At 38.1% G+C, this 24,807-nt stretch overlaps 1 protein-coding gene and 1 non-coding gene across 5 annotated transcripts in view; both read right to left on the minus strand.

Annotated features, from left to right (window-relative positions):
* NAA25 (N-alpha-acetyltransferase 25, NatB auxiliary subunit) overlaps positions 1-24,807 on the minus strand; it is a 115,025-nt gene that overhangs the window by 18,402 nt on the left and 71,816 nt on the right. The window contains exons 1-4 of one of the 4 annotated variants that reach the window (XM_036354357.1): positions 15,288-15,315; positions 14,679-14,725; positions 13,889-13,944; positions 9,158-9,289 (exon numbers count right to left, since the gene is read on the minus strand). In XM_036354357.1, coding sequence (XP_036210250.1) covers positions 9,158-9,289 — 132 coding nt within the window. In that variant the 5' untranslated portion in view covers positions 13,889-13,944; positions 14,679-14,725; positions 15,288-15,315. Of the gene's footprint in view, positions 1-7,347; positions 8,025-9,157; positions 9,290-13,888; positions 13,953-14,678; positions 14,726-15,287; positions 15,351-24,807 lie in introns of those variants that run through there. The other 3 variants (XM_036354354.1, XM_036354353.1, XM_036354358.1) reach the window with 3 other exon arrangements.
* Positions 14,070-14,174, minus strand: LOC118678675. Its single transcript, XR_004974967.1, has one exon. It is a non-coding gene; the product is annotated as a U6 spliceosomal RNA (small nuclear RNA).

Below are 24,807 nucleotides of genomic sequence, written 5' to 3' on the forward strand. Positions count from 1 at the left end.
CGGCCGAGAGGTGGCTCATATCTCGAAAAACTCGTTAGTCGGGACACTCATAAGTCACGGCCCCACTGTATTTAGAAAAAAAACTATTCAAGCCTGAGAGATATTGTTGTTAATAACCTTGAACATTGTGATTAATGTTAACATTCTTCAATTTATAGTTGACTATAAATTTATCACCTTACTTTGTATTCTTTTGAGAAACTCAACTCTATCATCTTTACTCTCTTAAAATACCAGCGAAGCAAATAGTTACTGAATTACTAACATGTGTAAAGAAGAGTCTATAATAGGAAAGACAAACAAGAACCTTCTATTCAAGCTTATATTGGTATAAATTTTATAACTTAAAAGTATTTTTACATAAGACTGACATTTCATCCTATTTTTGTCATAAGAAACCCAAGCTGATAAGTGAATTTGTTTGTTTTAATATATTTTATTGATTTTTTACAGAGGAGGGAGAAGGATAGAGAGTTAGAAACATCGATGAGAAACATCGATCAGCCACCTCCTGCACACCCCCCCACCGGGGATGTGCACGCAACCAAGGTACATGCCCTTGACCGGAATCAAACCTGGGACCCTTCAGTCTGCAGGTCGACGCTCTATCCACTGAGCCAAACCAGTTAGGGCAGTGAATTTGTTTTTAAAGTGACTTATTTAGCCCTGGCTGGTTTGGCTCAGTAATAGAGCGTTGGCCTGCAGACTGAAGAGTCCCAGGTTCGATTCCGGTCAAGGGCATGTACCTTGGTTGCGTGCACATCCCCAGTTGGGGGGGTGTAGGAGGCAGCTGATAGATGTTTCTCTCTCATTGATGTTTCTAACTCTCTATCCCTCTCCCTTCCTCTCTGTAAAAAAATCAATAAACTATATTAAAAAATAAAATAAAATAAAGTGACTTATTTAAGGTCTGTTATATGGCAGAAACTATTTTGCTTCTACTATTAAAGTAATGAAAAAGTAATGTAAGAAGTTATTCACCCAAAATCTCACCAGCCTAAAGCAGATCCAACAAGGTAACTCCAGAGTCCTGATTTTCAATCAGGTCTTTTTTTTAATAAATTGAATCCTGAGACTAAATGAAGCCTCAATGACTTTGGTTCACTCTTTTACAAGATGAAGATACTTAAAACTATATCAAACATGTGGTTTTTCTACTTCTTTGTAAAATTGTCTTCAAAGATGGCAGCTCAAACTTATCATAGAAAATAGAGATAGAGTACAATCAAGTATAAAAATACTTGAGGATGAAATTTTTAAAACAAATTTCTGATTCTATGCCATCAGAAGTGACAGAAAATAATATAAGAGAGTTTCACTCTAGACTTTAAATGTCCCAAAACACTTAGGATGACAGATAAAGCTATTTCTATTACATGGGTCAAGGGTACAAGGGATTTTTTTCTTGCTGTTAAGAGTACTTACTCCTGCCCAGCCAGCATGGCTCAGTGGTTGAGCACTACCTATGAATCAGGAAGTCACTGTTCAAATTCTGGCCAGAGCACATACTGTTCAGGTTGCCGGCTCAATCCAATGGGGGACATGCAGAAGGCAGCCAATCAATGACTCGCTCTCATCATTGATGTTTCTATAGCTCTCTCCCTCTCACTTCCTCTCTGAAATCAATAAAAATATATATTTTTAAAAGGAGTACTTACCCCTAACAAAGAGGATTGGTCATGATACAAATCTGTTCTGTCACAGATCAAACACAGTGCCACTGCAATAATCAGACGTTTGTTAGTTTGTGGCTAAAAGAGTTGTAAAAGCTAGCCACAGGGGGCTAATATCAGAAATCTACTCAGACAGAAGGGCCTAGTGCCTCTAAATATGGGATTAAATCCAGGAAAATCAGCTATCAATTAGCAAAAGTTTATTTGAATTCCTATTATATTAAAACCATTTGAAGACTCTAAAAAAATCACAATAATTTTATATAGACCCACAGCCACTGTAGAATTTATGCCTTTGACTTAGGCTAAGTCTAAGAGGTCAGAAAGGCAATGAGAACACATTTACAAGTTAAGATAGTGAAATCCAATTCTAGCTGAGGGAATATTTTTATTTATTTATTTATTTTTATTTTTTAAATATATTTTATTGATTTTTTTTACAGAGAGGAAGGGAGAGGGATAGAGAGAAACATCGATGAGAGAAACATCGATCAGCAGCCTCCTGCACACTCCCCACAGGGTATGTGCCCACAACCAAGGTATATGCCCTTGACTGGAATCGAACCCTTGAGTCCGCAGGCCAACGCTCTATCCATTGAGCCAAACCGGTTAGGGCGGGAATATTTTTAATAGATCCCGCTTTCTATTGCCAGGCATTCAAAAAGAAATGGATCAGTAAGAATGTGGAGAAAATAAAAGGCCTACAGGTGAATTCTGTTCTTAAGGAAATACACAGAGATACTACTTTACCTTCAAAAATAATGATAATAAAAATAACAATAGTTTACACTAAGGGCAAGCATTTTGCATTTGTTATCTAATTTAATCTTCACAACAACCCTAAAAACCTTATCATTGTCCCTATTTTACATAGGGAAACTAAGACAGAGAAGTTAACTTGTTAAAAAAAAAAATAATCACACAGCAAACAAGTGCTAGAGCTGGGATTTCAACTCACGTATGTTTGACTCCAAACTCTATGCTTTCACTCCAAGCCGTGCACTTCACATCATCTGCAATCCCAACTGCTATCTCTAAAGTACCTGACGACCATCTTCCATAAAATGAAGCTGGGCTCGTTCACTAAGAAAAGATGATTGCTGACATGTCAACCTGTTTCCAAAAAAACACTAGAATACCCAAGAGTAAACAGAGAAGCTGACTAGGACAGTGTCTGGTACTGTCATTATCTTGTTTCTCCATAGCAGTTATCTCTGGTAAAGAGAAATATTAGTACAACGATACTCCTAGACCCTTTTGGGAAAAGCATTGAATTTGTTTTTGATCCCAAGATTGGTATGGGGACAATTACAAATAACCAAATATGGGGGACAATTACATATAACCAAATCAATTTTCTCAGTGCAGAACTTGTCATCTAATAAATTAAAAATCTCAGCATCTTAGACTATGGATTAGATTCCATCTTTCAGAGCTGGTCTAGACCAGGGTTGGTGAACTTTTTTCTGCCAAGGGCCATTTGGATATTTATAACATCATTCGAGGGCCATACAAAATTATCAAGTTAAAAATTAGCCTGCTATATTTGGTCAAACATTTAATTAACTCACCCCTAATGTCTTAGCAGGGCTGGACCAAATGATTTTTCAGGTCTTATAAGGTCACAGGGCTGGACATTCCCCACCCCTAGTCTAGACAAAGCCTTTTGAGCCAACAGGGCTGGACATTCCCCACCCCTAGTCTAGACAAAGCCTTTTGAGCCAAATATTATGTCACTTTAACATCTGTTTACTGATTGGCTAAGTTCACAAAAAAGTAGCACCTGAAAAACATCACATCTCAACTTGTTAATCAAATACTGAAATTATTTCTGATGGCTTGGTTCTCAAACTCACTTTGCTTCTCAGCTACGTTTCAGAAGAAAAGACTAGCTCTTGGTAAATGATTGATTTCTTCTGTTTCAGTTCAGTGAAGTGGCACAAGGGTACAGAGCCAGTTCTTCCCCACCCCCAATCATCTCTGGATTTCCTACAAAACTCTTTTCATCTAAATCAGACAGAAACTCAACAGGCACATAATGAAGTTATAATATAACTAGAAGCCTGGTGCATGAAATTAGTGCACTTGGGGGGGAGGGTCCCTCAGCCTGGCCTGTGTCCTCTTGCAGTCCAGGAGCTCTCAGGGGATGTCCAACTGACGGCTTAGGCCTGCTCCTGCCTAAGCCATCAGTGGGATATCCTTAGCATTGCCGCGGAGGCGGGAGAGGCTCCCGCCACCACCGCTGCGCTCACCAGCCGTGAGCCCGGCTTCTGGCTGAGCAGTGCTCCCTGGTGGGAATGCACTGACCACCAGGGGACAGCTCCTGCCTTGAGCATATGGCCCCTGGTGGTCAGTGCACATCACAGCGACCAGTCATTCTGCCATTTGGTCAATTTGCATATTAGCCTTTTATTATATAGGATAGGTGGAAAAGCCTGATTCTAATTTGTATCTCACATCCACCCCAAGAGAGGAGGAAAAGCTCAAAAGAAAAAAATATTCACATGTCCTGAAGCTTTAGCATCCTAAATCTGAAAAGGACTGTGAAAGGCCATTTAGTGGAATAATTTCCAAATGCTGGTTAAGAATTTAGTGCTGATCCCTGACAAAATAGTCACTGGTCTAAGAAATATTGAGAAAAATATAGTCAATGTAATAAGTATTTCATAAAGCTATATTTATTTACTACTTTAAAGAAACCACCTTTGCCCTAACCGGTTTGGCTCAGTGGATAGAGCGTCAGCCTGGGGACTGAAGGGTCCCAGGTTCGATTCCAGTCAAGGGCATGTACCTTGGTTGCAGGCACGTCCCCAGTAGGAGGTGTGCAGGAGGCAGGTGATCGATGTTTCTCTCTCATCAATGTTTCTAACTCTCTATCCCTCTCCCTTCCTCTCTGTAAAAAAATCAATAAAATATATGTACTTTAAAAAGAAACCACCTTCTATTCTGAGATTATACTAGCACTTTGCCTAGGTTTTTTTAGTATCAATTGTTATTCCTTTTAGGAATTCAGTGGTAGCTGTTTTTAAGTGTTCTTAATTTAGCAGAATACAAAATTAGCAACTCCCACTTTTTTTTTTTTTTTTAGTTTTACTCATTTGTAAAATCCTAAAGTCTAGGAAGCACTGAAACACTTATCTAGTGATCACTTGACTTTCATGTAAAAATAGAAGATCCATTTCACACAGATAAAAATTATAGACATATCTGATAGGGAAACAACGAAGAGACCATGATGACTTATTCCTAGCAATCCTCAAGGTTTCTTACCAAATTAAATTCTTTCCTACTACTGCTTAAGCCCATTTTTGTTTCATTCTGCTTCAATGGAAATTATTAATAACTACTATTTTCTAACAATCTCAGCACCAGTTTTCAAAAAGGTTTTTTTCAAAAAGGGTCTTCCTACTCAAAGAATGAAACTGAAAATCTAGATTCAGAAACTTGGATATCTTGTTTGTTTAGACCAGGTGACTGGTTCTCTTTCTTTACTATGATGCTTGGAAAATCTAGAACTTCTTCATCTGCTTGTGCAAACAAGGAATGCCCTGCTTTTCTCAAGAACCAGTTAGAGGAGAATTTTGAAAAGCAGAGACATTTAATCTAAACTGATCAAATTATGAAAGTGAGAGGTAAAAGAAGAGAGGTGAACTTTTACTTTTCAATTGTATATCCCTCTTTACTTTTTACCTGTTTATTGAGAATATATATTAGTTTTATAATTTATACATATCAAATTTTAATACAATACAGACAGCAAATGAGCATAATAAAATGATGTTCAACATCTTAAGTTATTAGGGAACTGCAAATTAAAACAACAAGATACCACTATATCCTTATTAGAATCTAAAGCACTGACACCAATGGCTGGTGAGGATGCAAAGCAACAGTGACTGTTATTTATTGCAAATTGGTGAGATTGCAAATTGTATACAGTCATGTGTTGCTTAATGATGGGAATATGTTTTGAGAAATGTGTCATTAGGCAACCTCACCATTGTGCAAACATAGAGTGCACTTACACAAACCCAGATGGTCTAGCCCAGTGGTCGGCAAACCGCGGCTCGCGAGCCACATGCGGCTCTTTGGCCCTTTGAGTGTAGCTCTTCCACAAAATACCACGTGCAGTATTTTAAATATGAGGGAAGCTTTTCTCAACAGGTTCCAGGAATTCAGAAACAGCAAAGCGGCATTAGCCTTTGTTAAAAAACCTCTCAATGCTACTGTAACAGAATTTAATTTTTCTCCCTTTAATATTGACATTGGCAACTTTGAAATGCAATTGCTGGATTTAAAAAACAAAGAACTCTCGAAATTTGAACGTCTTTGTGCTGATATAGAAATATTGGAGAAAAACAAATGTGAACTTAGTTCACAGCACAAGTGGTCTGCTTTGAAAGACCTGGAGAAGGAAGATATGTTGATTTTTAACACCTGGAATAGTATTCCTGACTCATATAATCAACTGAAAAAACTAGCATTTGCTGTTCTTTCCTTATTCGGGTCTACATATTTATGCGAACAATCATTTTCAAGCATGAATCTTATCAAGAGTAAATTGAGAAGTCGTCTTATTGATGAGAACCTGGAATCGTGCCTAAAATTAAAAACAACAACATACAAACCTGATTTACCCAAACTTTCCAAGGAGATGCAAGGCCATCGTTCACATTAGTGTTTGTCAGTCATTATCATGATTTAATTTTAAGGATATTGTAAGGTAAATTGTAAGGAATTTAATTTTATCAATAAATAATATTGTTATTAAGTATGATATCAAGTTTTATTCAACGTACCTATAGTTTAACTAAGATTTAAAACTTTAAGTAAAGTTTATTAAGTTAATTTTAGGGAACATTGTGGAGTGAAAGAAGATGTAGTGTCGAGGATTGAGAAAGGTATGTTGAGATGGTTTGGACATATAGAGAGGATGAACAAAAGGAGATAGACGAAACAAGTATACAAGATGAGTGTGGATGGGAGAGTTGGAAGGGGTCGACCTCAGCGAACGTACCTCAATCAGATAGAGGACGTTTTTAGCAAAGGCCAGCTTAGGAGTACCCTGATTAAGTTAATAACAATGTACCTACCTATATAGTTTAAGTTTAAAAAATTTGGCTCTCAAAAGAAATTTCAATCGTTGTACTATTGATATTTGGCTCTATTGACTGACCACTGGTCTAGCCTCCTACACACCTAGGCTATATGGTATAGCTATTACCCCTAGGCTGCAAATGTGTACAGCATGTGACTGTACTGAATCGTGCAGGCAACTATAACACAATGATAAGTATTTGTGTATCTAAGCATTAAAAAGATACAGTAAAAATATAGAAGATTTTAAAAACGGTGTACCTGCATAGGCCATTTATCATGAATGGAGCTTGCAGGACTGAAAGTTGCTCTGGATGAGTGAGTGAGTGGTGAATGAATGTGGAGAACTATGACATTACTGTACACTACTTTATAAATACTTTACCACTTACATTACACTAAATTTATAAAAAATATTTTCTTTCTTCAATAAACTAAACTTAGCTTACTGTACATTTTACTTTATAAACTTCAAAATTTTTCTTAACTTTTTGACTCTTTGTAATAACAGCTTAAAACACAAACACATTATAAAGCTGTACAAACCCTTTTCTTTATATTCTCATTCTATAAAGTGTTTTCTATTGTTAATGGTTTTATTTTTTAATGTTTTAAACATTTAAGACACATTACATACATTAGCCTAGGCCTACACAGGGTCAGGATCATCAACATCACTGCCTTCCACCTCCACATCTTGTCCCACTGAAGGTCTTCAGGGCCATTCATGAAGCTGTCCTCTCCCAGGACAACAGTGCCTTCTTCTGGAACACTGAAGGAGCTGTCTGAGGTTCTTCTTGAGGAGGTGTCATTCTTTTCATATATACATCCATGGTGGTTTGCTAGGTTTCTTTTTTCATTATAGATTTGCTTGTAAACAGATAATGTACCATGACTATTCCTCAGTATTAATAAAAACCTTTCAGTGTTGAGGTCTATGTTTTCAAACTCTTAAGGAGCTTGTTGAGGTGTGCAAAAGCTTCTGCTAACCCCTTCATGTGAATTTTCTTGGGAGGAGTCTTCTTTTCTTTCTCTTATAGTTACTTTTCTCTTGACTCTCCTTCAGCTATGCGTTCCTGTTCCAGTTCCAATAACTCATTAGTCAATTCCTTAGAAGCCACCTCCAGGAGCTCATCAATGTCATCCTCATCCACACCCAGGTTAAAGTTGTTAGCCATCTCGGCCATAGCCTTGCTGATCTCAACAACCTCCTATTCCTTGAAAAATCCTTTGAAATCATGAACTACGATGTCACTAAGCAATAGGAATATTTCAGCTCCATTATAATCATAGGGAACAACGTCATATATGCAGTCCTTTGTTGCCCAAACACCATTATAAGAAGCATGACTACAGACATTTTGGAAGATAGTTGGGCAGTTTTTTACAAATCTAAACAGAAGTTTACCATAGAATCCAGAAATCATGCCTTTCCCCCTAAACGATTTAAAAACTTATATGCACACAAAAGTTACACACAGATATTTACAGCATGGAGCCCATGCCCAACTGGTATGACTTAGTGGCTGAGCTTCCATCCATGAACCAGGAGGTCACGGTTTGATTCCTGATCAGGGGCATGCAGGAGGCAGCCAATCAATAATTCTCTCTCACGTCCTAGCCATTTTGGCTCAGCAGATAGAGTGTCAGCCTACAATTCTAGTCAAGGGCACATGCCCTGGATGCGGGCTCGATCCCCAGTATGGGGCGTGCAGGAGGCAGCCAATCAATGATTCTCTCTCATCATTGATGTTTCTATCTCTCTCTCCCTCTTCCTTCCTCTCTGAAATCAATAAAAATATAAAATAATAATTCTCTCTCATCATTGATGTTTCTCTCTCTACCTTTCCCTTCCTCTCTGAAATCAATAAAAATACATTTTTTAAAGTTGTGCAATTTCTTTTAAAAATATTATTTTTTTAATCCTAACTGGAGGACATGCTTAGAGAGAGGAAGGGGGAGGGAGGGTGGGAAAAGAAAGAGGGATGGAGAGAGAGAGTGAGAGAGTGAGAAAGAGAGAGAGAGAAACATGCATCAGTTATCTTCCATAGGCTCCCCAGCTGGGGATCAAAGCCACAACCCAGGGATGTGCCCTGAGTGGGAATGGAACCAGCAAACTCTCAGTGCATGGGATGACGCTCAACCAACTGAGCCACGCCTGCCAGACTATCTGGGTGATTTTAATTATTGTTTTGCTTCTCTGGATTTTTCAAATTTTCTATAATAAACAAATAATTTTTTTACTATGAAAAACAATAAAAGCTATTGTGTCAAAGTGTGACAATAAACAAAAGGGTCCCACTTCCCAGATTGTATTATTTTTTTGCTTCCTATTTATCTGAGTGTGCCTTTCTTGTAATGTACAGACACAATCTAGCAGTACTCACCTGTCCCACTGCTTGCAGGTTATAGCAGACAATGTCCTTATTGGCTGCTGAAGTTCCATAGAGAAGTGCTTCAATGAGCCAGCATATCCCCAGGAGGAGGTCAGAGAAGCTCAGATAAAAGAGTGGCCTCATCTGTCAAAGCAACAAAAGCCTCATTTCATAAATGATGTTAACAAGGAATTATTTGTATGTTTTACGTTTTTAGTAGAAACTGGGCATCGTTTTTCTGGAGCCTGTCCCACTGGTTGACTGTGAGGAGTGTAAAGGAATACACCAGGTAGGCGGGACTCTGCTATCACAGCTACCCTAACTGTCCCGGAATCAGAGGACTCATGGATTAACATTGGCCCTTGTTCCTCAGAGACACTCCTTCCTCAAACATAGAATCAAAGTAAACATAGAACCACAAATCCGTGCACCGGGCCTCTAGTTTATCTTATAAGTTTCCATATCAATGAAAATATCAGAATAAATTGTATATGTTGACTATGAATTTCTAACCACATTGGTAAAGTTTGCCTTTCTTACTTTCTAGTATCCTCCTCCTCTCTCTCTTTTTTTAAAATATATTTTATTGATTTTTTTACAGAGAGGAAAGGAGAAGGACAGAGAGTCAGAAACATTGATGAGAGAGAAGCATCGATCAGCTGTCTCTTGCACACCCCCTACTGGGGATGTGCCCACAACCAAGGTACATGCCTTTGACCGGAATCGAACCTGGGACCCTTCAGTCCCCAGGCTGATGCTCTATCCACTGAGCCAAACCGGTCAAGGCCCTCCTCTCTTTTTTATCTCCCTACTCCCACTTTTCTAAAAACAGTTTTGGTCCTCCTATAGAGAAAACTATAAAATATTTATTGAGAGATACCAAAGGAAGATCTATAGTGAAAAATATACCATGCTCATGGATTATAAGACCCAATGTTATAGAAATGTCAGTTCTCCCTAAATTGATATATAGGTTAAATGCAATCTCAATTACATCTCAACATATTTTCTTGTGAAATTTAGCAAGCTGGCTCTAAATCTAACTGACAGATACAAAATATCAAGGTAAACTCTTGAAGAAAAACAAGCAAGACACTCAAAGAAAAAGGAGAAGGACTTGTCCTACACATATCAAAACTTAATGTAAAGCTAGAGCACAGATACTGTGGTCCTAAGCACAGGGATGAACAAACAGACCAATGAAACAGAATAGAGAGCCCCAAACAACCCCAAGCATGTATACAGACTTTTGACATATGGTTGAGGTGGCTTTTTAGATCAATGGAAAAAAATATAGTCTTCTCAAAATATGGTACTATAACAATTGGATATCTATTGGATAAAAGTAATATCAGGTATCTATTGAATAAAAGTGGATAGAGCATCAGCCTGTAGACCAAAGGGTCCCATGATTTTTATCTCACACTCAAAAATCAGTTTCAACTAGTTTAAAAGATCAAATTGTCTTCGACTTCTGGCTATGGAGAGTTTTCCTAAACAAAACACAAAAAGCTCAAAATGAAGTAATTGGAAAATGTGACCCCATTAAAATGAAGAAGAAAAAAAAAAAAAGCATGTGTTAAAATACACCATGAAGTATAAAGACATGCCACAAAGTGGGAGAAGATATTTGCAACACATATAACTGACAAAGGACCAATATCCAAACCATATTAAAAACAAACAAAGAACTTACAAAGCAATAAGGAAACCCAACCAAAAAAAATGGACAAAAGATTTGAACAGAGGATAAGAAGAGAGGAAATCCAAATGGCCATAAACACATGAAAATATACCTGACCACACCAATAATCAAGGAAATGAAAATTAAAAGCATAATGAGGAAAAAAATTACATACAACCATTTGGAAAAGTTTAGCATGATCTAGGTCCTATTCTATATATGCATATTCTATAACAATTCTGTTATTAGAAAAATACATTAGAGAAATTTTTGCATGTGTGCACCTGAAGACATGTACAAGACTGTTAATAGCAGCACAGATTGATAAATTGTAGTATATTCATAATATAGAATGCTAAACATTAATGAAAATGAAATGAACCAGAGATACATAAAACAACATGGATAAGTGGCACAAATAATATTAAGGAGAAAAAGCAAATCACAAAACAATACATACAAAAAAATACCTATGTCAAATGCAAAAACAATCAAAACTAAGTTGTTTAGAGATACATACATTACTGGTAAAATTGTTCATAAAAATAAAGAAATAATTATCACAAAAATCTGGGTAGTGGTTACCTCTAGAGGTGAGGGAGAGAGTTGTGATTGGGAAGAACACAAACAGGTATGCTTAGGGCAGTGATGGTGAACCTTTTGAGCTCAGCGTGTCAGTATTTTGAAAAACCCTAACTTAACTCTGGTGCCATGTCACATATAGAAATTTTTTGATATTTGCAACCATAGTAAAACAAAGATATATAACTGTTAATGGGTAAAAAATTAAAACAATATAAAATAAACTCTGGAGGAGAGAGGCAGCCAAGTGACTTTTATAAACAAGAACATAATTATGGTCATTGATTCAAGAAATAACCTTATATATAGGGAGCTGTTAGCCACTAAAGCATACTTAAAGTTTTTGTCAGGGAAAAGGAAGGGGTTTACATATTTTTACTCGTGGTTGGAAAACCATTAGTTCTAGTAATAGGAGATAAAATCAATCAATTAAACAAAAATTAACTGAGTACCTATTATTGAGATCAAGAAAGATTTCACCCCTCCTATTAGTAAAATACTACGTTGAAGGTAATACAAAGAAATTGTACAGTATTAGGGAAATATAATCAACACAGTGCTTGATAAGGAAAACACGAAGAAAAGGCATAAGGCATGTGGCGGTGAGGGAAGGGGTCAATGGGGGAAAAAGGGAGACATCTGTAATACTTTCAACAATAAAGATAAATATTTTTAAAAGGCATAAGACATGATCCTAAATATAAAATCAAAGACTCTTTTTTAAAGCATACACAAACACACACACACACCTGCAAAAGCAGAATGAGGATGGGGTAGGGTTAAGCACTGTGTGACTTTCCCTAGCGCGGTCTGAGTCCAGGTCTATCCTGGTGAGGTGAAAGACCTAAAACAACTCATACGAATACTCTTCTAAAACTCTGCTTCCCAATATTTCTATTCAAGTAAAATAAAGAATATCCAAAGTATCAAATGTGATCTTTATGAGGAAATTAAGTCACACGCCATGCAGTGAACTATATCTGCCCTGAGTATTTTTTTAACATTGGCTGGCCTGGGACACTTTCTTCCTGTTTCAGGTTGTCTCTGAGTCACTGTCTAATCAGCTTGTCCCCTCTAGATTTCCCATGGATTTTTCCAATTTACTATAATTATTTTGCTGTTATTGTTAATCCTCACCAAGGATATTTTTCCATTAATCCTTTAAAGAGAGTGGAAGACAGAGGGAAAGACAGAGAGAAACATCACTGATTGGTTGCCTTCTGCACATTCCCCAACCAGGGCCTGGGCAGGGGAAGAGCCTGCAACCACGGTATGTGCCCCTGACCAAAATCAAACCTGGAACCCATTGGTCCACAGGCCGATGCTCTATCCACTGAGCCAAACCGGATAGGGCACTATAATTATTTTTAATTTAATAGACTACTTTGTCTTTTTTAGATATGCCTTCCATGTGTTTTTGCTGGAAGAAATAAAGGAAAACAGCCAAGTATGGCTTACATGTTTAACCTGGAAAAATTAGAATTTTTCCTAGGCCAAGAAAACAGAATATGTGGGAACCACTGAACTAGTGATTGCTAAGATCTTTTAAGTTCTGGTTATGTGAAAGGTGTCAGAATTGAAGCCAGAGAAATTAAAGGTCTCAATTTTCTCATCTGTGAAATAGGTCTACACCATCCTTCTCACAGAAGAGTAATGAGGACATTAAGGCACTCAGCATAGTTGGAACACAGTAAGTGTTCCACATACAGAACTATTTTTGTTATTAAAGTGGGCCCAACAAAACCCAATGACATTTTCCACATATATGTTCTCCCATATATGTTCTAAACTACATTTTGCCTAGTTTTGTGCCATTTGGCCTCATTAAAGAAACAGTTGTTACATTTCTCATAAAATCTTTTCTGAGCTAGAAAATTCATCACTCTTCTTAGTCCTCTCTGAATCAGGAAGGTTTTTTGTTTTATTACACCTTAAATACATACAATATTTGTCAACTATACCTCAATAAAAGGAAGGTTCTTACCTTGAACTTTTTGGTATGAATAGTTTTACATAGGAAGTATTTTTGCTGTTTTCACCATTAAATTGTAATTGTATAGAAGGCCAGAACAGCAAAAATAGTACATTTTGTATAGCAAAGTCTTTGAACTATTTCCTAGCCCCTCTAGCAACTTAACCAACATATTAACATCAGAAAACTCACCTCTAAGCAGGACCCTAGCAAACTTAGAGTGAACCTAGGTTCCAAACTACACTGTTTCCTTAACCTTAATAATACATACAAAAAAATAAATCCATATTTAGTAGTCAATCTCTGTGTTCAAAGTTATAATTAAAATAATTACCTAGAAGAAAAGGGAGACCTATTGACACTGTCTAAAATATCTCAACAGATCATGACAAATTTATAAGTGACTCATAGGATTATTCCATCATTTATAGGTGACACCTCTCTTAATTATATCAAAAGCTAAGTCACTAAAATTTCAAATCCAACACAAAAAGAGATTGCTCACCTCTGGAGATTTCTGTATATTCTGGAATACAGCATAAGCAATAAGTGAACTTGAACCTATAATACTAACATAGATAAAAGATCAATAAAACAGGACAATTGGGGTTCCTTCATTTATGCTATTGATTTTTATAGCTTTATTGACATATAATTGATGTAAAATTACCTGCACATGTTTAAAAAAATATATAGACTGCTTCATGAATTTGTGTGTCATCCTTGTGCAAGGCCCACATTAATCTTCTCTATTTCATTCCAGTTTCTAGTATATGTACTACCAAAACTATTGATTTTTTTAAGTAAATCCTATTGATCAAGTTGTCCTTTGATTTTCAGAAGTTAGCCCTCAATCTGTATTTTTTGGTCTTATTGTTGTTGATATTGGTACATTTTATTAATCTGAAAATATCAACTTGGTAAAGAACAACACTTCTCTCTAACTAAAGAATAAAAGCAAATCCCCAGGGTGGATAATGTAGAAACTTTCAGAATTCTCAAGTTTTTCCTTTTTTTTTTTTTTAAATGTATTTTATTGATTTTTTACAGAGAGGAAGGGAGAGGGATAGAGAGTTAGAAACATCGATGAGAGATATACATCGATCAGCTGCCTCCCTGCACACTCCCCACCGGGGTTGTGCCCACAACCAGGGTACATGCCCTTGACTAGAATCGAACCTGGGACCCTTGAGTCCGCAGGCCGACGCTCTATCCACTGACCCAAACCGGTTAGGGCTCAAGTTTTTCTTACACTAGTTTAAATAGTCATATCACATGAGATTATGTAAACGTACCTCAGAGTAGCCATAACAAATTGTATCCACTGTATTGCAGAATAAACCTAAACAAAATGAGAAAATAAGAATAAAACGAAGCCTTGTACATTTAATGTTCAACCTCATTCCAGTTTCACTGTTTATTAACTATCTGTGCAGAGCACAAACTATTTTTCAGTACCTAATCAAAACACATTATAAATCTGAGAATGAGTAGAAAGTCTGACTAGAACCATGGAAAGGCAGGGCAGCTTCTTTCTTCCTCCCTTACTGCTACACTCTGGGAAACAGTAAGATAATAGAGAGGTAGAAAGTGACTGAGTGGAAACAAGCAAACACAGAGTTAAATGAGAAAATTAATAAAGGGAAGAATAAAATGGAGAAGAGGTAGGAAAAGTTAAATTGTGAGACAGGACAGATATATGGGGAAAATGGGGAAAAAGAAAGGCAAACAAATGCTAGAGTTGAGTGACAGCTAGACAGACGGAGGAAAACAGAATACTAAGCAAAAGAGAAATAGAAAAAAGAAACAATATGGAGAAAGATACTTGAGTGAAAAATACAGAACAAGGAGGAAGAAAGGGGGAGCAAAAAAGAAGAGAGCTTCCCCACAGCTACTAATCTCACCAAGTCCAGATTGTCTGTCAGAATTCTAGCCTCCAGCAGGAATGCCATAGGGACTTTAGCCCCAGCTATGCTTAAACAGCCAGATCCTTCTGCGTCAGGTTCTGAATACCCAAGTGGTGAACAGGTGGCTCCGCCCCTATCCCAGCTGGGCTCCTCCCTATCCAATCCTGCCCTGTACCTTGAGGGCAAGGAGAGGTGGCAACAAGTGGAGGAGAAAGCCAAGTAGAAAGACAAAAATAGGAAAAGCAGGTGACAAGGAAACAAAGTTCTAAAAAAGCATTAAAATTGTAAGAACAGGTGAGGCAGGAGTAATAAAAGTAGAAAGAACGAGTCATAGTGAAAAGGTAAACAGAGCTGCAAGAAATGGAACAGAAAAAGGGAGAGAAAAATAGGGAAGGGAGGTTTGCTTAAAACTTGCCCCTTTTTATATACAGAAGCCTGTGATGACAATAAAACAATTAAAAAAATAAAAATAAATACCACTGGACTTTAAGGAATAAAACAATTAAAAAATAAAAATAAAAATAGAAGCCTGTGATGAGAAATATACACTGGACTGGATATTCACTCAATTAATAAAGTTTTAGTAATACCAAGAAAAAGCTGTGGAAAGAAGAGGTTATTAATATCTCATATTTATTTAATACTAACACCTTCAATATTCTATACCAAAAATCCCCACCAGAAATATCATTATATCATTAAATTACATGATTCATTTAATATACTTACGTTTATCAACTTTGTGTAAAGCATTGTGTTATGGACGATACAAAGACAAGATACAGACCCATACTTGCAGAAGTTTATAATATAGTAGGAAAAACAGCTTGAATACCAAAAACCTTAAATTATCTGCATACAAAATCATATGTACTGATTGGCATATGAGCAGTATTTGTAAGAACTGGTAAAATTTGGACAAAAATTGGAGGAAGAAGGAACCATACTTTTATACATTCTATGAATATTTACTGATAACATAAATTAGATCATTTGCTTGGCTTGAGTAATTTAAATATATGACATGTATTCATATGAGGTTAAGAATATAGTGTGGAGTAGAAGACGAGACATTGTTAAGTGGAGGTAGGCTGTAATCACTTTGTTTATTATTATTAGATAAATAAATTAGATAAATAAATTATTAAATAAATAAAAATACCAATAAATTTCTGGGTCAGAAATCCCTATTATAGGTTTTAGGGAGTGTTTTGCGGCTTCTAATCACATATCTATGTAATAAGGGCGAGGGGACTAATGACAGTCTCACCAAGTGATAAAGGAATGCTTTTGAACAAAGGACTCTTGTCTCAGTCAAGAACAAATCTCAGATTGTTCCGAGAACAGCCATGCGAAATTAGTCTGCTGCTCTCGATAGGACTTTCTCTTTTGGCATCTCTTCTAAAATGCCTATGTCACCAGCCAACATGTGGGGATTTACTTTTCCATTTTTCTCTCTAAATTAGTCCTCTGCCTTCTGTATATTCAGCACTATCTTCCTTTGAAATGTCTCTGGAAAAATAATCTTCCCATCTTCTTTTTCTACAAGGGTTAATCAAGCCCAAATGATAAAGTGAGTAATATTTATTTTCAGTTTTCTTTTCTCCTCCTTTTTTAACATTTTACTTGAGAGAGGAGGGGGGAAGGGAGAGAGGGATGGAAGGAGGGCAAGAAGGAGAGAGTTGAGGAAGAAGAGAGGGGGGAGGGAGAGGGGGGAGAGAGAGAGAGAAACATCAATATGAGAGAGAAACATCCGTAGATGCCCCAACTTGGGATTGAATCTACAACCTGGGCATATGTCCTGACCAGGAATGGAATCTACTACGGGATAAAGTAGGGGTACAGATGATGCTCCACCCAACTAAGCCACACAGGCCAGGATTCTTCTGTTTTTACTTCTTTAGCGAGCTCAAGCACACCCCAGTTCTCAACGTAATGGGCCACTCTATATTACATATCAATTTAACAGATATTCATTAAACTTCTACCATGAGCAAGTTAATGCAGTGGTTAAAAAGTCAAGAAAACACCTACCTAGTAAAATATTTTTATTTAAGTAAAAACACTCAACACAAGGAAGATTTTTTAGTACTAATAACTACCAATTATTGATTGCTTTCTATGTGTAAGGCTCTATACTAAGCATTTTAATCCTCACCACAACCTTTGAGATAAGCAGTATTATCCCCATTTTATTTTATTTTATTTTATTTTATTTTTTTTTTTTTTTTGGGCAGTTCTTCCTTTATTTTTATTGACAAATGTATTATCAAAACTTTTTTTTTTTAATTTTTAATTTTAATTTTAATTTTTTTAAATTAAATCTTTATTGTTCAGATTATTACATTTGTTCCTCTTTTTTTCCCCCCCATAACTCCCCTCCTCCCAGTTCCCGCCCCACCCTCCGCCCTCACTCCCCACCCACTGTCCTCATCCATAGGTGCACGATTTTTGTCCAGTCTCTTCCCGCATCTCCCACACCCCTTTCCCCCCCAGGAATAGTCAGTCCATTCCCTTTCTATGTCCCTGATTCTATTATAATCACCAGTTCATTCTGTTCATCAGATTATTTATTCACTTGATTCTTAGATTCACTTGTTGATAGATGCATATTTGTTGTTCATAATTTGTATCTTTACCTTTTTCTTCCTCTTCCTCTTCTTAAAGGATACCTTTCAGCATTTCATATAATCCTGGTTTGGTGGTGATGAACTCCTTTAGCTTTTCCTTATCTGTGAAGCTCTTTATCTGGCCTTCAGTTCTGAATGATAGCTTTGCTGGATAAAGTAATCTTGGTTGTAGGTTCTTGGTATTCATCACTTTGAATATTTCTTGCCACTCCCTTCTGGCCTGCAAAGTTTCTGTTGAGAAATCAGCTGACAGTCATATGGGTATTCCCTTGTAGGTAACTGAGTTTCTTTCTCTTGCTGTTTTTAAGATTCTCTCTTTATCTTTTGCTCTTGGCATTTTAATGATGATGTGTCTTGGTGTGGTCCTCTTTGGATTCCTTTTGTTTGGGGTTCTCCGCGCTTCTTGGACCTGTAAGTCCATTTCTTTCACCAGGTGGGGGAAGTTTTCTGTCATTATTTCTTCAAATAGGTTTTCAATATCTTGGTCTCTCTCATCTTCTGGCACCCCTATAATTCTGATGTTGGTACGCTTGAAGCTGTCCCAGAGGCTCCTTACACTATCCTCGCATTTTTGGATTCTTTTTTCATTTTGCTTTTCCGGTTGGGTGTTTTTTGCTTCCTCGCATTTCAAATCATTGACTTGATTCTTGCGCTCCTCTGGTCTGCTGTTGGGAGTCTGTATAATATTCGTTATTTCAGTCCGTGTATGCTTAATTTCTAGTTGGTTCCCCAATATAAGATCGAGGGTCTCATTAGTTTTCTTGTAGATCTCATTAAGTTTATCGGCGGCTTCTAAACAGTTCTTGAGAGACCTTAAAAGTGTGGTTCTGAACTCTATATCTTCCATTGACAATTTTGTCCTGTTTCTTTGTCTCCCCATTTTGTTATGCTTCCTTGGTGCACCCCCTAGTGGTCTTTGTTCGCAGTCTTATAGTTAAATCTTGATTGTTGTAGCTAATTCCAGGGAGGGTTTGACCTCCAGGCCAAGTGGCTATGAGAATCAGCTGTGTCAGCAGTGAGAGAACTTCTGTCCTCTAGGGAGGTGCTAATCTAGCCTTTGCCTGAGGCTATCTGGCAAATGCCTGTGTGCAGGGCTTGGGCGGGGTGGGTTGCACAGGATCAACAGGGTGGGCCGGAGAGAGCAGTTATGGCGCCTCTCAGTCCTGTCCCCAGGGGCTCTGCCTCTCTGAGTCCCAGCCCCGGCTGCAAAGCTCAGAGAGAAAGCTGCACTCGCTCTGACCGAAGCCAGACAGTCCCGCTTCTCCCGTTTGAGTCTGGGTCCCCAAAGACTCGCCCGGATCTGGAGGTCAGATTCTTCGACTCCCTCCCGATTGAAAACGCCAACCGCGCCCTCCTCCACCAGCCCGCTCTGCGCACTCCGCACCTCAGAATTTGACTTCACCACTGCGCCTCCTCTGAGTGTCCGTATGCGTTTCTCTTTCCTCCTAGTTGTAGGACTTCCACTCAGCCAGCGTTCCTGTGGTTCTGGGTGATGTCCCTTCCGTTTTTTGGTTTCACTTTTGAAGTAGTTGTTCAAAGCAGCAAACTCCGGCGTTAACCTATGCCGCCATCTTGGTTCTCCTATCCCCATTTTATAGATAAAGAAACCAAGGCTTAAAAAAGTTAAGTCACTTTCCTGTGGTTACAGAGTTATCAAGTAGTAATTCAAATTCAGTCAGTCTGACATCTCACTCTTAACACCTACAGTATTCTAACAGGAAACTGATTAATGGGAGGAAAGGGAAAGATCATTTTAAAAAGTAACATGACATCAAGAGAGCTCTTTTATTAAGCAATTACTTCTTAGATATGACAACAAAAGCATAGGCAACAAAAGAAAAAATAGATATATTGGTCTTCAAAATTAAAAACTTTTGTGCTTCAAAGGACACCCTCAAAAAAAAGAAAGAAAAGGCAACCTAACAGAATGAGAGAAAATATTTGTAAACCATATATTTGATAAGGGACTTGTATATAGAATATACAAGGAATTCCAACAACTCAATAATAAAAATACAACCTAACTTTAAAATAGGCAAATGTTTTAGAAATTTCTCTCAAAAATACACAAATCAGACCTGGCCAGTTTTGCTCAGTAGTTAGAGCATTGGCCCTCGAACCAAAGGGTCTCGGGTTCGATTCCTGGTCAAGCACAGGTACATAGGTTGCAGGTTCCTCGACCCTGGTAGGGGCGCATGTGAGAGGCAACCTATTGATGTGTCGCTCTCCTGCAGATGTTTCTCCCTCGCTTTCCCTCCTCCTTCCCTTCCACTCTTTCTAGTAATCAGTGGGAAAAAATATCCTCAGGTGAGGATTTAAAAAAAAAATACGAATCACTAATAAGCCCCTGAAAAGATGATCAACATGATAAGGTGTCAGGAAAGTAAAAATTAAAATCACAAAGAGGTGCTATTTCACGAGTATTAAGATGGCTATAATTAAACAGAAAGACAATAGCAAGTGTTGATGAAGATGTGGAGAAAAAGGTTGAACCCTCATACATTGCTAGTGGGAATATCATATTTGTAGCCACTTTGTCAGTTTCTCAAATAGTTAAACATATACTACATGACTCAGCTTCTAGATATAAACCCAGCTCTACTCCTAGAGGTATATTTAGATACAAATGTTCATAACAGTGTTATTCATAAGAGACAAAAAGTAGAAACAACATTAATGTTCATCAACTGATGAAGGAATAAAATGTGGTTTACTCATGCAATGGAATATTATTCAGCAATTAAAAGGAAAGAAATACTGATAACATGATACAACATGGGTGAACCTTGAAAACAGTACGCTGCCCTAGCTGATTTTGGCTCGGTGGATAGAGCATCTGCCCACAGACTCAAGGGTCCCGGGTTAATTCTGGTGAAGGGCATGTACCTCAGTTTCAGGCTCAATACTGGCCCCAGGTTAGGGTGCATGTAGGAGGCAACCAATCAATGCTTCTCTCTCACATCAATGTTTCTCTCTCCATCTCTCCCCCTCCCTTCCACTCTCTAAAAAAATCAATGAGAAAATATTCCCCGGTAAGGATTTTAAAAAACAAACAAACATTATGTAAGTCAAAGAGACCAGTCACAAAAGACCACATATTGTATGACTGCATTCATACAAAATGTCTAAAATAGACAAATTTATACAGTCAAATAGATTAGTTAGGGCTAGGAAGATAGTTTGGGGAGTGACTGCTAATGTGCACAGGGTTTCTTTCTTTCTTTCTTTCTTTTTTTTTTTTTACAGTCAGAGGGTGTCTTTTTAGGACAACAAAAATATTCTAAAATCATATAGTGGTGATGGCTATACAACTCTATGAATATACTAAAAATTCTTGAAATGTACACTTTAAGAAGGTGAATTATATCATAGGTGAAATATATATATATACACATATATATATACATACACATATATATATTATATATATACCCAAGCGATCTTCCGACTGGTAGCATGACACACACTGACCACCAGGGGGCAGACACTCAACACAGGAGCTGCTGAGCTACAGTGACCTGGCAGCTGCGGTTCTCGGGTGATGCAGCTGTAACCAGAGAGGAGGGAGCCCAATTCTGGGGTGCATCACCTGAGAACCACCTTCTTGCAATCTGGGACCCCTCAGGGGATGTTGGAGAGCCAGTTTCAGCCTGATCCCCACAGGTCAGGCTGAGAGACCCCACAAGTGCACGAATCTGTGCACTGGGCCTCTAGTATCTCAATAAAGCTGTTGCCAAAAAATGAAGTTTGGGACAAAAACAAGGAGGGAAATGTCCCATTGCTGAAATTCATGGTGTAATGATTAATGGATAACATGTTTCTGTCTTTACTACTGAAAAGAATAATATTGAGATTAAAAAGTGTAAAATAAACATTGCAAGAGGGAACTGAAGAGAAAGATTTTGAGAAAGCACCTGACTGCTCTAAATGAATCCACCACTCCTGGCCTGAACAAATTATACTCCAGCACTTTGATAAAACTTGCAGGTCAACCCAATAAACCATTGAATGAAATCTGAGGGTTCATGTAAAAATGGAAAAACTGCTGCCCTAGCTAGTTTGGCTCAGTGCGTCAGCCTACAGGACTAATGGGTCCTAGGTTTGATTCCAGTCAAGGGCACATGGCCAGGTTGCGGGCTCGATCCCCAGAAGCAGGCATGCAGGAGGGAGCCAATCAATGATTCTCTCTCATCATTGATGTTTCTATCTCTCTCTTCCTCTCCCTTCCTCTCTGAAATCAATAAAATATATTAAAAATGGGAAAACTGTTAGAAATTATAGAAAACTGGTTACCACTAAAAAATTTTATTTTTTAAAAGAGTAAAATCTGCAAATCATAAGTGAAAAGATTATAGCATTGATACCAGACAAGATTGTAGAATGAACTATCCAAAAGATGTTTTTAAATAAACAGAAAAATATAATAATTATGTCAGCATGGACTTATAAATAATCATGTCTGATTAACTTCATTCATTCTCTTTTTGGATAGAATTACTACACGTAGTATATATGGCATTTTGACAAAACATTTGATAAGAAATTTGGTGATGTAAAAATAAATATAGACCAAATAGAAGCACAATTAAGGACATTTCTTAAGTAAACCTAAGGGAATGCTAATTCATTGATGGATATCAATTTAGAAATACGTTCTAGTGGAGTGAACCAGCATTCTGACTTGGCACTGTTCTATAAAACACTTTCATCAATGACTTGAAAGAAAATATAGTAAGCATATGTATGAAGTTGTGTGTGTCACTTATCTACTGCTACGTAACAAATTTCCACAAATTTAGTGGCTTAAAACACATAATCTCACATATTCTATGGATCAGGTGTCCAGGGTTAGCTTAGTTGGGTCCTCTGCTTCAGTGTCTCTCATCTATAATAAAAGTATAATAGGCTAATTAGACCAGACGGCCTTCTGGATGACCTTCTGACGAAGCTGGAGCTTCGAGGGAAGCCCAGGTTCCGAGTGCCTGCAGGCGGCCGGAGGGAAACCGGTGCCAGCAGCGGGTGAGGGGGGTGGGGGGAGGGAAGGAAGGCCTACTCTTGCACAGATTTCATGCATCGGGCCTCTAGTAAGGTTATAATCAAGATGTTGACTGATTCTCATCTGAATACTCAAATGGGGAAGGACCTGCTACCAAATTCATGTAGTTGTTGGCCTAATTCAGTTCCTTGGGGGTTATTGGTCTGAGGGCCTGTTCCCTACTAACTGTTGGCCAAATGCTACACTCAATTCCTTGCTTGCCCTGTGGACTTGTCCTGCTAAGATGTCCTCCTAGCAAGATGGAAGTCACAATCTTATGGAACCAAATCACTGGACTGACATTCCATTATCTCTTCTGTATTCTATTGATTGTAGGTTTTGTCAACACTCAAAAGGAAAGGATTACAAGAGTGTGAGTATCAAGAGGCAGGGGCCATCTTAATGTCTTCCCACCATGTGAACTCTAACATGTCAAGTACTTTTCCAAATCAGATCATTTGCAATAGCTGTTCCCTCTCTCTGGAATGCTCTTCCTCCAGATAATCACATGACTGGCTCCTCATCCTTCTATTATCAGCTCAAATATCACCACCTCACTGCCAGAAGCCGGTCCATCCTTGCTGCTTGACACAGTTGCTGCAGGGAAGAAACATCTGCACAGCATATGTTTCAAGGGACCTGGCGTATATGGCATACTGTTCTTAATATGTTTGCTCCCCTTCTTAGCGCTATGTGTTTTAACCAGGACCGCTTCCCCGAGAAAGGTTGTTTTCCCAGGTGGGGATTTTTCCCTGGAGTCAGGGATTAACAGGACTAAGGAAGGGAATAAATCAGTAAAACCCCTTAACTAAGTGCCAGTCGGGTAGTTAATCACCTTAACTACGCACAATCATGCTTAAGCTACATAATCTTTACTTAGGATAATCTCCTTCAGTTACTTCCTTGTAGCTTGACAGAACAGTAGAGTAGTGACCTTGGAATGGAGATAACAAACGCCCTAACCTTGGGAATAGAATGGATAGGATTAAAATCAAATGGTATAAATACAGATGTAATAGGAGAATAAAGAGAGAACCTGGCTGGAGAACCCAACTATACTGATCATCTGAACGCTGCCTTCCTTCTTTGCTGACTCCGTCCACAACTTTGGGAACCCCTGGACCTGCTGGGGCTGGACCCCAACACCTCACAGATGAACATTTATGAAATTCCAAAATATCTGGTTTATTTGTTTGTGAGGCTTAGAAAAGTACATAAAGTAAGACAAAATACATGAATTGAAAGTGGGACAAAAGGAGGAGAAAAATTTCTGCTGAAATTACTTGATGCCTGGATGTTAAAATCTGAGTTTGAAAATATTACTCTATTGAATAAAACAATATTAAAAATAACAGAGCGCTAGCTGGTTTGGCTCAGTGGATAGAGCATTGTCCTGCAGACTGAAGGATCCCGGGTTTGATTCTGATCAAGGGCAAATGCCTGGGTTTCGGGCTCAATCCCCAGTGTGGGGTGTGGAGGAGACAGCCGATCCATGATTCTTCATCATTGATGTTTCCATCTCTCTCATGCACATTCTATCCCTTCCTCTCTGACATCAATAAACAATAATAGAGGCCTGGTGCATGAAATTTGTGCAGAGGTAGGGTCCCTAAGCCTGGCCAGCAATCAGGGCCAATCAGGTTCCCCGCCTCCCCAACTCCTCCTTCCCTTGCTCCCTCAGTGCCCCACTGCCGCCCCCTGGTGGTCAGCGCACATCATAGCAAGCGATCGAACTCCTGGTCTCCCAGTCGAACTCTGGAGAGGACAATTTGCATATTAGCCTTTTATTATCTATATATATAAAAGGCTAAGTTGACTCACACATGCACAATACATATAAAGCTCTCACTGG

Source organism: Myotis myotis, unplaced genomic scaffold (assembly GCF_014108235.1).
Source record: "Myotis myotis isolate mMyoMyo1 unplaced genomic scaffold, mMyoMyo1.p scaffold_m19_p_20, whole genome shotgun sequence".
Taxonomy (NCBI): Eukaryota; Metazoa; Chordata; class Mammalia; order Chiroptera; family Vespertilionidae; genus Myotis; species Myotis myotis.